This window comes from Branchiostoma floridae, chromosome 4 (assembly GCF_000003815.2).
Source record: "Branchiostoma floridae strain S238N-H82 chromosome 4, Bfl_VNyyK, whole genome shotgun sequence".
NCBI lineage: Eukaryota > Metazoa > Chordata > Leptocardii > Amphioxiformes > Branchiostomatidae > Branchiostoma > Branchiostoma floridae.
Genome location: NC_049982.1, coordinates 23,764,491 through 23,780,034, shown reverse-complemented (window position 1 = coordinate 23,780,034; position 15,544 = coordinate 23,764,491). Strand labels below are relative to the sequence as shown.

The 15,544-nt window shown below is 43.5% G+C and overlaps 1 protein-coding gene across 2 annotated transcripts; it reads left to right on the top strand.

The window, feature by feature from the left end:
* The first annotated feature begins 3,929 nt into the window (after nt 1-3,929).
* Nucleotides 3,930-11,745, top strand: LOC118414590 (methyltransferase-like protein 27). 2 transcript variants are annotated; one of them, XM_035818746.1, is made up of 6 exons: nt 3,930-4,084; nt 6,999-7,144; nt 7,645-7,770; nt 8,321-8,456; nt 9,099-9,191; nt 11,457-11,745. In XM_035818746.1, the coding sequence occupies exons 2-6, from the start codon at nt 7,016-7,018 to the stop codon at nt 11,648-11,650; spliced, it is 678 nt and encodes a 225-aa protein (XP_035674639.1). In that variant the 5' UTR covers nt 3,930-4,084; nt 6,999-7,015; the 3' UTR covers nt 11,651-11,745. The 2 variants fall into 2 exon arrangements, with proteins under 2 accessions (XP_035674639.1, XP_035674640.1); XM_035818747.1 differs by lacking the exon at nt 3,930-4,084 and adding an exon at nt 6,229-6,335.
* Nucleotides 11,746-15,544: the final 3,799 nt, after the last annotated feature.

The following is a 15,544-nucleotide window of genomic DNA, read 5'->3' as shown; positions in this document are numbered from 1 at the left end:
CTAGGTGTTTTATGTGTGTATGTTTTAGTGTTGAATGACACACCGACAAGACCGGTGCCCCTGCCCCTGGTGCTGATTGATACGTGAACAAGTCTTTTGCCCCTGTCACTAGTGTTGAATGACACACCGACAAGACCGGTGCCCCAGCCCCTGGTGCTGATTGATACGTGAACAAGTCTTTTGCCCCTGTCACTAGTGTTGAATGACACACCGGCAAGACCGGTGCCCCTGTCCCTGGTGCTGATTGATACGTGAACAAGTCTTTTGTCCCTTTTGCAAGTGCTGAATGACTGCTGTCCCTGTCCCTGGTTCTGAATGGCACACCAACAAGACTGGCGCCTCTGTCCCTGGTGCTGAATGACACACCAACAAGACTGGCACCTCTGTGCCTGGTGCTGAATGACACACCAACAAGACTGGCGCCCCTGTCCCTGGTGCTGAATGACACACTGACAAGACTGGCGCCTCTGGTTCTGAATGACACACCAACAAGACTGGCGCCTCTGTCCCTGGTGCTGAATGACACACCAACAAGACTGGCGCCCCTGTCCCTGGTGCTGAATGACACACTGACAAGACTGGCGCCCCTGTCCCTGGTGCTGAATGACACACTGACAAGACTGGCGCCTCTGGTTCTGAATGACACACCAACAAGACTGGCGCCTCTGTCCCTGGTGCTGAATGACACACTGACAAGACTGGCGCCTCTGTCCCTGGTGCTGAATGACTGACAAGACTGGCGCCTCTGTCCCTGGTGCTGAATGACACTGACAAGACTGGTGTCCCTGGTTCTGAATGACACGCCAAGAAGACGGATAACCATGGTGCGATCACATCTTTAACCATATCAAATACATTTTTAAAATTTCATATTCTTCTTCTATATAGATAGATTTTGTCGTTCCTGGTTTAGATTAAATTGCGATAATGTTGTAATACATCATTACGTAATTTTAAAACAAAGCCCGAAATAGCACGGGTCCGTAACAGATTGAGTACACTAGAATTCCTTTATGTCTTACACGAAACATCCGCCCAAACGACAAGGACATTGTAGAAAGGTGTGGCCTTTCTGTGACCGCTGCCCTTTCAGTACAGACAAAGATGCGCTTCCTATGTGTCACGTGTCAATAGCGATACAATAGATCTGTGGCGGTAAATCCATAAGGAAATATGTCTATATTGCTCCCTTGGGAGAACTCGCTCACGGCATTCTTTAAGCTTGTGTGGTTAAATATTTGCAATGACGAAAGGCAGGACAATCTATCGAAAGAATATGTGGCAGAGCCGATTCGATAGAAGCCTACTAAGAAAGATTTGTATCCTCGGCGCTGGTGAAATCTTGTTGGCCCTTCTCGCGATGGGCGCCGGTGCGGCCGGCGTGTACCTTCAGTTTGCCGGGTACACCAAGCCGGCGGTGTCCTTCCTTGGAATCCCCTGCGCAACGATGTGGGTTCCGTGTCTGAACATCCTGGCAGCGTCGGTGGTTATAGCGGCCAGCGCGAGGAAGTTTTCCACAGATTCCTACATCATGAGGGTGGCCATGTACTCTTCCATTGCCGCCGTGATTCCCTCTGCGTTGGAACTCGTGCTGGGCTTCATGGCAACCATTGAGGAACACGAGTACCAGATTCCGCTGGAGGTCGAAGGGGTGAGCCCGTACGCTTTACTGACGGCAGCGGCGGTGGAAGTATTCGGGCTTCTACTGCTTATCATAACCATCATCATTGCAATTCTTTGCCACAGGATGCTAGTACGTCATCGGGTGAACAAATATCTGCTAGGCACCAAGTGGGCGCAGTGTAAGGACCGTCCTGACGAGGATGACATCGGGGAGGACCACTCCCCCCTTCCTCCTCCCAGGTCTGTGTGCTTCGTGGTGCCCATACCCGATCACGCCCTGCAGAAGTTTGAAGCTAACGGATTTACCAGCTCGTACCCGTACGACTGGGTTTCTGCGGACGACGACGCTCGGAACAAACCGCTGGTAGAGTCACCTTACAAGCCACGGGCACTTGTCAGTCGTACCAGCAGTAGCAGCAGGCGAGTACGGTGGGGAGGAGTCACCGCTCCTGACGGCGCACCCAGGCCGGCAGAGTCACCGCACAAGCCGCCGGGGGGTAAGAGAGTCCGCCGGTCCGCAACCACCAACAAGAAACACCGAGACAACAGGAGGAAACCGGCCGTCAAATCTATGCAAAATGCATGGGAAATTTGAACCCGTCATAATACAATTGTGACTGATAGAATTAACACTCGTTAGTTTAACAATGCATGAATGTATTGTATCAATATTTCGTGTGATTATAGGTCGTGATGAAACCTCGAAACATTTAGATTTTGGGTCTCCTAGCGGCTTGTTATGGTACTGCAACGGAATCCGATTTTGATATCGAGGGTTTCTGGACACGCTATGTTCGTGCACTGATTTATGAGCTGTAGATAGCTATTGGGACAGAGTGTAAGTGGTGTAGATTTCGCCCCCAGCGGCTTTTTCGGAACTGCAGGGGCCGGTCCATTACTTTCAGACCACTTAGTCATCTCACGCTTAAAATCTTGAAATAGACTGTAGGTACAAGAATTCATCAGTGACGCTAACACGGCGTGCATGTAACGTCGGTCCAATATAGTATCATTTGAACTTGATGGAAGGGACAGACATTACTACATGCACAATGTACACAGAGTAATGTTTTCTACATAATTTACTTTCGTGCGTCCGGCTGCACACAGAAAGTGGGGCCAAATTAGTTTCCATCATACACGTTCTAGCATAGCACAAGAGCAGCCAAGTCAATTGCCATGCGATTTTGCGCAGAAGTTACCTCAGTCTATAGAACGGCATTCAAAGTGTATTCTTACTGCAGGACCCCATTCTACGGTATTCCAATATTAGTCGAAACATTCTGATCTTATTCGATGGTGAACCGGTCGTCTGCAAGAATGGGCACAAATATCTGGAATGCAGTGAGAATTTCTAGAATGCACTACGAATATTCAGGATTATACATGAATGCAATACGAATACCAAGGAATACTGTAAATGCAGAATTGTTCGCGGTGGTTTTATGTTCGTGGTTTTCGCGGTGGTCATTTCACCGCGAATTCAAAACCACCACGAAAGATCTATTTATCCATTATATTATGTGGCTACAGTCTGTGGCGCTACCGCGAACTTAAAACCACCGCGAAAGCTCTATTTTCCCGCCACCGCGAAATCAAATTCCCGCGAACTTTTGCATTTTCAGTATTCATTCCGATGGCATTCTGGCTCATTCCACTTCTTACGGCAGTCACTGTACTTTTTGTAGCTTTCGATTATCTCCACTCCACTGCCCCTGGCGAAGATGACGTCATTGCGAAAATTGAAACAATTGAAAGGCACCAGAGATGATCGTGATTGGCTCACAGTAATTGGACGTAATCACTTAAAGCAAGGAGATTAAAGGCAATCTCACATGGGTTTGGAAATTGTAATTTGTAGTTGTCATCATTCGTGACCCTTTATCTAAACCTTGTCAAAGCAAGGAGCTTTTATGGTCAAAGGAAGGAATTTGCGTCAGAATAAAAGAATAGTATGTATACATTGTGAGGCTATCACAAGAAGTGTAGTCTACTAAGTGGACTCGATTTCCCCTCATGTCTTCGTGATTGTGGACATGTAAGATAAGAAACACCAACTCACATAATACCACCATGTGTCATACTACCGCCACATGAGAAGAAGTCCAAAAAATAAACGTTATTGAAATGGATGTACCAATAAGGTAAAAGGTATTTACGACAATCTTGAGAAGGCCTCTATAACAACGTTTTTTGATGTGGCGGTATTATGGCACCTGGTGGAATTATGAAAACTCTTTGTTACGTATGTTCACGTAACAGTTATTTATGTGGCCAAGGAGGTTAACCTCCTTTGGGCGGCTATGCGGTGTAATGTGTAAACCAGCCTCAACAACGAACGTTAAAAATGACAGGTACCTGGGAACGAGATTGCCTTGTCATTCATATGCAAATAATGACAGTGAGGTGTCTCCATAACGCCGGGTTTGTCTGACGGGACTGGAAGAATTTTATCACAACGGTAAGGCAGTTTTCTTTTGTCATTGATTGATTTAGTCGTCACGTTGTGTTGGGTGTAATGCTGTGTATATATGACAAGGGAAGGTAGTGCGGTTTATTATACGGTTTTTGTGCGAGCTTCGTAATTTAGTGCTAACGTTACATGAAAGGAGGTTAAAAGACATTGTTTTTCTCCAAGCAGAGGTTGCATTATTTATATTAATCGGATCGTCACGCTTTAAGGCTGTAAGAAGGGGTTATTAGAGGATTTTATGATCACCCTCCAACATGTAATTGGTTATCAGGAGAAGGCAAATGAAATACATATCTATACTGTATGTGAAAAATCAGTCACTATTAACAGGCGACCAATTTTTATCTCCGAAAAAATGGGGTTTGTTTTTGTTGTCTCTTGTGTTGCTTTGTTTGTGTGTGACTGTCTGTCTGTTTGTGTTTCCGGATATTTTGTCAGACAACATTCTAAGAAATTATGGATGGATTGCATCATAAGGGTATTTATTTAAATTTGATAGGTCTTCGTGATGAAAACGAATTAACTTTACATGACCTTGCGACTGGCCTGGCCAGAACAGGCAACGCCCAAACATTTATATTACAGGGGTCACTGACCTGTAGCCAGGTGACCTGCTTAAACGCTTGGATGTTTTTTCTACATTGACCATTTTTTACAACACAATAGTAGCCATGATATCAATTAGGTAATTAACCGTGCAGTTTTCTTCCAATCCAGCTTTTGTGTGACATTTTAGAGCATTAGAAGTACAGAGATCTGATATGTGTGACATCCAGAAACGGGTTTTACCGGCACAGAAGTTGTAAACAGGTGTATCATCTTGTCTACTGCCGGTCATCAGTGCACAATAAGAGGTCTTAACATTTTGAGGGATTGATCAGAAATGTCTGTGTTTGAGACTTTGAGTGCATGTGTGAGTGACACTGTTTGTGTGTGTGTGTGTGTGTGTGTGTGTGTTTGTTTGTGTTTGTGTGTGTGTTTGTGTGTGTGTGTGTGTGTGTGTGTGTGTGTGTGTTTGTGTTTGTGTGTAAATCCAAGGCGAGTTAAAGCTCAGGGCTCATACGCCGACCAGCTGAGACATTTCGTGTTATCATTTCACCCCAACACCACACCACCCCATCATGATTCTTGCATGTGTTTAAACGTGTCTCAATGTAGTGTCGCATAATTCGTCGCAAAATGTTATCTTCTGCTTCTAAGTCACAAGGTTGGCAAAGTCTATTCAACAGTAGTTCGGCTGTGCCTTCCTGTTTTCATATATATGGCTGACAGATCTGCTAACGAAGCAACAGTAACACACCCATGCCAAAGTTGAAACATGTTGGAGACCGGTTGGACAGTTCATGCAGAAGTCAATCCGTGGGGTATCATTATTGTCAGGTATGCTGGGTGGGAATGTATCCACTGAACAAAGTATGGATCTCTGATGAGAGTTTGTCACGCTACGTAGAAAGACATTACCTTCGTCAAAAGGTAGCGTTCTTGCTTGTGGTGTGTGTGTGTGTGTGTGTGTGTGTGTGTGTGTGTGTGTGTGTGTGTGTGTGTGTGTGAACGCGATAACTCGAGAATGCCTCGGTGAATTGTTTTTCTATTTGATGAATGAGAAATTAGAAAGAGAATGGTTTATTTGTCAAAAAATCGCAGCCTCTAAGCTAAGATTGCGTCATACATACAATTTACAATACATAACAAACTCACACAAAACCACAGACGAATAAGATATGCCTAACGGACTAAAAAAAACAGCATGAAGAACATTCTACGTTGAAAAGGAATTCAATGTGTTCAGATGTCCAGACCAGTCACTTGTTCAACAGTTTCACGTTAAGCTAAATTAGCATGTGAGAGCATATGTCCATTCACTCATTTAGCGATTTATTCATCCGGCATCCATTCATAAAATGAAATAAAAAGACTAAATTTGAGAAAATTTACCATGATCTTAACCGTATTATCATAACCTAGGCATCATTTGCACCACTTAATCATAAAAGAAGAATTGCAGCAATACAAGTCTGCCATTGGCAACGCGAGGGTAAAACTAGTAGTAATCTGAGACAAGTGGCCTAGTGACCTCTGACCTACTCGCATGGGGCAGCGCTGATAGCTCAAAACTAGTAATCTCTGCAAACCAATTATCACTCACGTGAAGGAGGCTAGGCCACTGATTTTACTGACATCCGGTTGGACCAAGTCCCTCTGGCTACCCGACCATCACAGACTGTGGTAACATTCGAAGGTATATCCTTTATCTGACCTATAGGGTTGTCTAGTCTAGATAGGTTTTTATCATGTCCAGTCGCCTACTGGTCTTACCAGTTCGCTGACAGCCATATTAAATGGGCTTTGTGTCATTGATGTCATGTTTACTATGTCGCGAGCTGTTCCCTGGCCCGTTATATTCCTCTCTATTTGTTCCATTTCTACGATTTTCCAGCGATCCGGAGTCTGGTAGAGACTATTTACTATCGCAGACCAGTCCGAAGTTACACTGTATAAACACCACTAGCTGCCATGGGCCTTCAATGTTGTATAGCAGATTTCTAACCTTTTATACTACCAGTAGAGAGTATCTGTGGTATCGATTGTAGAGTGTTGGTCACCGTCTGTACTAAATTTACAGGAATATCTAGGTCAGTGATAATCCTGGTATTTTGTTGCACCACGGGAGTCTTGAATTTTTGAATAAGTAGCGGATTTTCCTGATGTACGTCTCACTACTAAGCCTATCGCGATCAAGTAGAAATTGCTGTATTTGTATACGGTGTTGTTAGAATGTTTGTTACCGGACGTGTATACGGTTCACAGAAAATCTAGGTCACTCTGACAGCAGCCATATTAAATGGGCTTTGTGTACTCTGACAGCAGCCATTAACGAAAGCTGGCGTTTTTCGTTGCGCAGTCAGATAAGCAAGAAGAATGGCGGGCACTGATGGCACAGTAGACGTCCAACTCAGCGACACCCTCTGCCATGGTGCACAGAAAACCGGCATGACCAGGGAAGAGGTCTTCAGGTATTACGACACATGGGCCGATAGGTATGACAAGGTAAGGAAGGTCTGTTTTGATGGTACCAATATTCTTTCAATGAGGCTGGGGTGGAACACCTGGGGCGGCTTTACCTAATATGGGAGGTTAACCCAGTTAAATTCCCTTTCGCTATTTCTCAACCAGCTTTAGACTTTCTACGTCCCATGAATGCATACGCCAGAATACAAGTTTCCCTTTTCATTGAAGAAAAAAAATACTCCAACAACAGAGACTTGAACACTCCCTAAATAGCGTAAATTACGTGCGCTACATAAACAGAAACTGTGCGGGAATATGTCGTAAGTAACGAAAGTTCACCACAATCTCCGATATTCGCTGTTTTGAAAACAGGGTATTTAGGGATATCAATTGTAATATCTTCTAAATATTGCAGTTTGGATCTACCGTCATTGTACCGAGGTATTGTGAATGCGCGAACAAAACCACAGCGGATACATCACGATTTACAGTATGGTAAACCGTGATGTCGTTAAACCAATTTTTGTTTTTGTCTGTAGGACCTGTTTGATCTGAACTACAACGGTCCCCGCCAGTGTGCAGAGGCTCTAGCTGAGGTCCTGTCAGGGAACAAGGCTGCACGGATCCTGGATGTAGCCGCCGGAACCGGCTTGTGTGCGATGGAGGTAAGGCGAACAGGGCCGGTTTATTACCTCCATAAAACGATAAACGTACTGTTTTTGGTGTGTCTGTCTGAGTGAGTGTTTGCGTTTACGGATAACCTGAAAACCCCGTATTGATTGCGACAATATTTGGTATGCTTGTTTGTTAGGTAGTTCATCGTAACTGGTCAGCTGCATGTGTATAGGCTTTCCGGAATTTCCTTGGTAATCTCCATGATCACTCCCTTTGGCAGGCTATACTCCTTGACCAGCTTTGATACTATCTTATGCCACAGGCAAATCTGCCTGGAGAGTATTTCCTTGGCACCGCAACAGAACGTCTGGTTACAGTATGTTTTGTCATGGAAATGCTTTGGTATTGAGATAGGCAGATAGTTGTTAATGTAAGAAAAAGTGGTTTAGGTTTTGGCCTCCTAGCAGGTTGCTCTGTAACTGCCGGTGTCCAGGTTTAGACATTCAGTGCAATACAGAGCGATAGTTAGAAAACATGTTGTGGTTAAGTAACTTTTATGGTATCATTTTGATAATTTCTTTCCTTTCGGCTCCCCTGAAGCTGATAAAGCTGGGTTATACCAACCTGGATGCGATTGACGGCAGCCAGGGTATGTTAGACATCGCCCAATCCAGGAACCTGTACCACAGGTACATCTGTGACTTCCTGGGACCACGGCGCCTCGACATACAAGACGGTACGTGTGAACGTGGAAAACATAGCTACTCTGTAGTCGTACTGTGCTCATAAATTCGTGAATAGTTTCACCACATTTGAATCACTGGATAATACAAACTTCTTTGCACACAATCAAAGAGATAATGCTTAGCCGGAGTTTCGGTCACCGTCTCTCTGGCACGGTCCTCTGACTGGTTCTACAATGCACTGCAGCTAGGTGTCGCTGCTGCAGCCAGGCGAATGTGGTCCCAAACATGACAAAGTTTCAATGCTGGATCAAGGTTCATGACTGGAGCAGATTTTCTTTCCGATTCATGCAACGACTGTATCCGTTTTCCTCTGTATCCTCATCCTCTATCATATTTCGTTTCTGTCAATGCTTATAGTATCAACTTGACAGGCTACTGCCATGATATACAATTCAGTGTTGGCCTATAATGTAACTTCGCTGCTATTTTGTCTTGAGGCCAGGAGAGTCACAAAGCAGTGTAGATAAGGGATGAAGACTGCCATCTATGGTTGCCTAGGTTACATATGTTTTCGAGGTTAAAATCTTGAACACTAAGCACGACATGAATGTTGACAAGGTAGACATAATCGGATCACCCGAAAGGCGCTTATCCAGAGAACATTGACAGCACAAACTGTCTCTATGTTTCAGATCACTATGACGCCATTGCTTGCTGCGGGTCGTTCAGTCAAGGTCACTTGAAGGACGACTGTTTTCCGGAGCTCATCCGCATCGTTAAACCAGGTAAGGCAAAACTTTGTTCTGTGATATGGCTAAAGGACTAAAATGAATCTAATACGTTTGGGACCGCATTGTTTTTGCAACAGCGCCAGCTAGTAGCGAGATAGTAGAGTGTTTACCATACCGAAACGATGGTAGGCAGAAGACCCCGTTCAAAAACTGAGAAATCTTCGAAAACAAGGGTCCGGTGGTAAAATGAGGTTTTACATGTTGAGATATTTTGCAGCCCGACCCTCGTTTTCGCCCAACTCACACATGCTTACGCCAGTTTGTTCTCTCGCGAGAGCAGATTTCGTAATAGAGCTGACACGTTTGTTTGTTTGTTTGTTTTTTGTTTGAACATTTATTTATGCATGGAAGCTCAAATCGGCCTGCAGGCCGCTTTTCATTGAGGTCATGAGGGAAGAGGCAAGGGTCAGACAATGTATATAACAAAGATACACTTTACATCGTTTAGAGTCCTTATAAGTCCTATAAGTCTATATACAGTTGCATGCAAAATTATTCAACCCCCCTCACATGTTTCCTATTTTGGCAAAATAAGAAACATTACAACTGCAAACTAGTACCAAATCATATGACAGATGAACAGCTAGTTTATTACAATTCAATACAAGAGCAAAAATCAAGATTTTATTGCATACTTCTTCCAAATATGCAAATTTTCTAGAAAAAGTAGGTTTCAAAATTATTCAACCCCCTGCAATGATGTGTCTTTAGAACTTCGTGCAGCACCTTTTAGCTGCAACTACTTGCTGCAGACAGGATGATAGCCTATCACAAGCTTCTGGCAGCACTCTTTGGGACTTTGGGCCCATTCCTTTTGGGCAATGGTCTCCAACTCAGGAATATTCTGAGGTCTATGTGCCACGACAGTGTTCTTCGGATACCACCAGAAATTCTCAAGTGGGTTCAACTCTGGAGACTGTTATGGTCACTCGAGAACATTCCAACTTTTTCTCTTTAACCAATCCTTTGTGGATTTTGATGTGTACTTGGGGTTATTGTCTTGCTGGAATGTCCAATGATGCCCCAGCTTCAACCTCTTTTTGGATCTGCTTACATATCTGACCAAAATTCAGCAGCCACAGCAATAATCCCGAGATGACATGTGGACAAAACCCCTAGGCTTACAGCAAAGGACCTGAAAAACAATTTGGCTCCAGGAGGAACTGATGTAACAGTGGACATAGTACGCCACATACTTCATACTGAAGAGCTCAATGCCCAGAACCCCAAAACCCACACCGTTGCTGAGATCACGCAACAAGAAAAGACAACTCCAGTATGCTCAAACCAACCTGCCATAGCCATAGCCACAGACGTTTTGGAACACTTTTCTATGGTTTGATGAAACAAAACTTGAGTTCTTGGGTCCTATGGATAAGAAGTATGTTTGGCGCAGGAAGAGTGAGGCGTACGCGGAGAAGAACACCCTGCCTATCGTGAAGCATAGTGGTGAGACTGTAATGCTGTGGGGGACAGTTTTGCTTCTCATGGTACTGGGAATCTCTACTGTACTGTGTTGAAGGCACCATGGATTCAAGCAAGTACTAGGATATTTTGGTCCAGAATGTCAGCAAGTCCTTGAAGTAGTTAAATCTGGGGCATCATTGGACATTTCAGCAAGACAATGACCCGAAGTACACATAAAAATCCACAAAGGATTGTTAGGGAGAAAATGCCAGAATGTTCTCGAGTGACCATAACAGTCTCCAGAGTTGAACCCACTTGAGAATTTCTGGTGGAATCCGAAGAACACTGTTGTGGCACATAGACCTCAGAACATTGCTGAGTTGGAGACCATTGCCCAAAAGGAATGGGCCCAAGTCCCAAAGAGTGCTGCCAGAAGCTTGTGATAGGCTATCATCCTGTCTGCAGTAGGTAGTTGCAGCTAAAAGGTGCTGCACGAAATGCTAAAGACACATCATTGCAGGGGGTTGAATAATTTTGCAACCTGCTTTTTCTAGAAAATTTGCATCTTTGGATGAAGTTTGAAATAAAATCTTGACTTTTGTTCTTGTTTCAAATTGTTATAAACTAGCTGTTCATCTGTCATATGATTTGGTACTAGTTTGTAGTTGTAGTGTATCTTGTTTTACCAAAATAGCAAAAATGTGAGGGGGGTTGAATAATTTTGCATGCGACTGTACACAATTTTTACATACATACAAAATACATGATAGACAGTTGGGAAAGAGTCTGTTGTCCTCTGTTTATGTGTAAGTAACTGCAATATCCATTAATGGGCCGATGTTTGTGTTTCAGGCGGTTTGATCTGCATCGCGATGAGGGAAGAGTTTCTGCACACTGTGGAGGCGTACAGGGACAAGCTGGAGCCCGCCATGGTGACCTTGGAAGAGAAGGGGTCCTGGGAACAAGTGGCACGTGACATCGTTCCTAATTTCTACCGCGAACTGAATGGCGTCATATTCATCTATAGGGTTCTTGCTCAAACATAATCTGATGAGGCCGATTTTAATGTGTATCCCAAACTAAGAAACTGGTCGATTATTGGTGGGTGGAATTCCTTTTATAGATAAACATTTTACGTGAACCTTTGGTCAGATCGGCAATGTATCTAATTAATGATAGACGAAGCATTTGTTACATAACCCATACACGTAATATTTAATCAACCACATGTAATTTGGTGAACAGTGATGATTATATATATATATATATATATATATATATATATATATGCATTTCCAATATTGCGGCTGGTACGTTGAATAAATGTCGTTGAAGACGCATCTTTGTCTTTGTTCTAGACTAAATCGATTCCATGTTAAGGTAACGGATCAGAGTATTCTCCAAGCAGATGTTAACGTCTTGGAGGCAGGTAGTGGTCGCAATTTTTAATGTCTACCTCCCTTCACCTCTGCCACAGAACGGAACACTTCAAGGAGTGACAATAGTATGTTACATCCGTGAGACTTTCCAATATGAGCCCTTCTTGGTTAGACCTTAGAACACTGCATGATGAAACGTATTAGGGGGTCCAGGCTGAGTTCACTTTGCTCATAGTCTACTGCGAAATGCCGTTAGATACAGCTACCATGACTGAAAGGTGTGAACTATTGGGGGAGGTTACGTCCGTGTATGCTTCCGCCGCTTTGAACGTGATGCGTCCCTTTGCCCCAGGTCTTTGATGCGTCATGTCGACAGTGTGGCTACTGTGTCGTCAACAAGCACTCAGGATGTCACAAACTCCCCAAGTATTCTCTAATTACATTCTAATCATATTAAACAATGTCAGCCCATGGCTGAATACAATGTGCCTGACAAGGCCCAACAAAAGTTAGGTTACAAAACCAATTTGAGGGTCGATAAAAAACTCATTATGTATTCTTTGATATCTTGTGAACAATTGTGTGTGCTCATTGCCCCTCATTTATGCCTAAAGTAATTATGATGAAGGAAGTGTCTATAGTATATGTAATAGGGCCTTCACACGGAAACCGAATCAGCAGGAATCAAGCAGAACCAGCCGGAATGAATTATTTGCAACATTCGTGCCACATTCGGGGCCATTCAGGTGGGAATTCCAAATGGGCCTTAAATCCCCTTCACACGAGACTGAATGAGCCAGAATGCCGTCAGAATGAAAATTCTTTTCTATTCCCGTGCATTCGTAGTGTATTCTAGACATTCCGATTACATTCCAGATATTCTTTCGGCCACATTCGGGCAGGATTCTCCATCGAATGAGATAAGAATGCTTCGAATGATATTGGAATTCCACAGAATGCGGTCAGACTGCAGTTAGAATAGTTAGAATCCACTTGGAATCCACTATGAATGCCATTCAATATTTCTCCACTTCGAATGCACCTCGACAGTTTTTAACATGTCAAAAACTTTCGGGCTAGCCAAAAGAATGGGCACAAATAGCTGGAATGCAGTTAGAACACACTACGAATTGCCAGGAATTGCCAGGAATAGAAAAGAATTTTCATTCCGACGGCATTCCACTGATTCGTGCTCTCGTGTGAAGGGGGCTTAAAGGGAATACATGTGTAGTGTCTGCATGGGTTTAGTGAATGTCATGTGGCTTTACAAACACACGTCGCGTCATTCGCCACCTGTGGAATTCTGCAAAAAAGTCGGCTGATCATGTATTCATCGATACATTATCTATTGGAAAATAACAGTCCCTTCTGGAGTTTAGTACTCCTTTTATTATGTAAATTTGCATACAGTGTACTTAGTATCTGGAACTGGATTTTTCATTTATTTATCAAGATTCAGCATGCACAGAATGAGATTTTAGAGGTTTGGGCAACAGAAATAGTATATCCTTTACAAGGCCGAAACCTCCAGATTGGAGTTACAAGCGAACTATAAGAAATATGCAAATAATAATTGATACTTAAATACTTTCTAAGAAATGACAATGGTAACAAAATAATAGTAATAAAAAAAAGATAATAGAATGTTAACAACCAGACGGTGAGTGAATAAGATGATACAGATAATGATATGATAACATGGTATTAAAAAAACTTTCGCGAGAATGCAGAATTAATGTTTTCTGGAAAGGAACCTCCCGATAGCACCTCCCAACATGAGCTACTTTCTCCCCTACTTTCGTTATTCTACATAATAAAGCATACATTTTTCTCAATTTCTGAGTCAATTTTTCAAGTTACATGATCAAATTCATAAGTACAACAGACTAATGCACACGATACATCAATGTTTAATCCTATTCTGACTGAACTTTATTCTGACTGAACTCCATTATGTTTAAGAAAGAACCCTATAGATGAATATGACACCATCCAGCTCGCGGTAGAACTTGGGAACGATGTCCCGTGCCACTTGTTCCCGGGACCCCTTGTCTTCCAAGGTCATCATGGCGGGCTCCAGTCTGTCCCTGTACGCCTCCACGGTGCACAGAAACTCTTCCCGCATCGCGATGCAAATGAAACCACCTAAAACACAAGCACACGCCCATTGATTGATATCATAGTTATTTACACACAGAGAACGATACACATCTTTCCAAATTCCAGCGCCATTGCGAAGTCTGCTCTCGCGAGAACACAATCTCTCGGAACATGCGTGAGTTGGACGAAAACGAGGATAGGGCTAGATAGGGCTGTGTAACTTTTTTTACATGTGAAAATTTATTCTGACCACCCGACACAAGTTCTCGTTTTCGCATATTTAGGGACAGAACCTGAGTTTTGAAAATGGGTCTATGGCCTACCGTTTCAGTAGCTAGGTGGCACCGTTGCAAGAGCAATGTCGTCTCGAGACAGCAACTAACTCCTCGCCAGGCAGTGATTGGCCATCACTGCTGCCCCGCCGGCAAGAGGGGTACTACGATGAATGGGCGAAACGCCAAGAACTGCCGGACGTAGCTGATGATGGCGAGGAGGAGAGCAGGGACAACCCTCTGTATGATGTAAGTCTTTAATATTATTCCTGTTTCATAGTCATTATTGCTATCATTTTACAACATGATAAAACAAAAGAATAGGATTTCGTGATTTCGTGAGCTATATCAGTATATGTTACAAGATAGGCTTTGAGTGGTTTGGTACAAAAGGATTTTGAAAAAAAAGTAACATCGAGAATAACTCAAAGGTAGATCATTTTTCTACCTGACATAATCCGGTAAAATCACGTTCTCATTGACCTTTTCTTGACATGAATTTGTTTGTTGTTGTTTTCTCCGTTGTAGGTTTCGGAACACGAACTCCTATTTTGTACTGTGCTGTACGTCACAAGACACCTTCACCAAATATCGGCAATATCCATGTTTCTCGGGTTCCGTCATCTCCTAAGGTCCGACACTATGACCCCTGTACCCTCTATGGGGACACACCGCTTAGCGGACAGACCTTCTCCTGCGTAGCCTGTAGTCCAGCCTTGTTCCCCGGTGTAGTCCATTCCAGAAGGTCGCGCAATAGCCTTCGGTAGCGAACTAGAGCAAACAAGACTGTCAGACTCCAGGCTACTCCTGGGCGGAGCTGACCTCAGTAGGCAGGTGAGCTTCTTGACGGTAGCCCTCACGTGATACTGGTTTGTGTGAGAGGAAAGAATTAAATAGACTGAACAATCTACATCTATATAATCCCCAAGAGGCATCCGGCTAATTCGTGTCTGTGAACGGGTGTATAGGTGCGTAATTGTAAGCTAAAACCGCTTTCGAATCCCGTACGTTTTTCTCGGCATTTGCATATTTGAAACCCTAGCCCAAATAGAAGGGTGAAGCCAGAATTAGCGCAGGCGCCTAGAGTCCCCGGTGAGAGAGCTCACCGGGGACAGAAACAAAAAAATGATTTAAACCATTAAAAATCCTTTCTTGGTGGAATTTTATGTGAAATTTGGGCATTATTGGA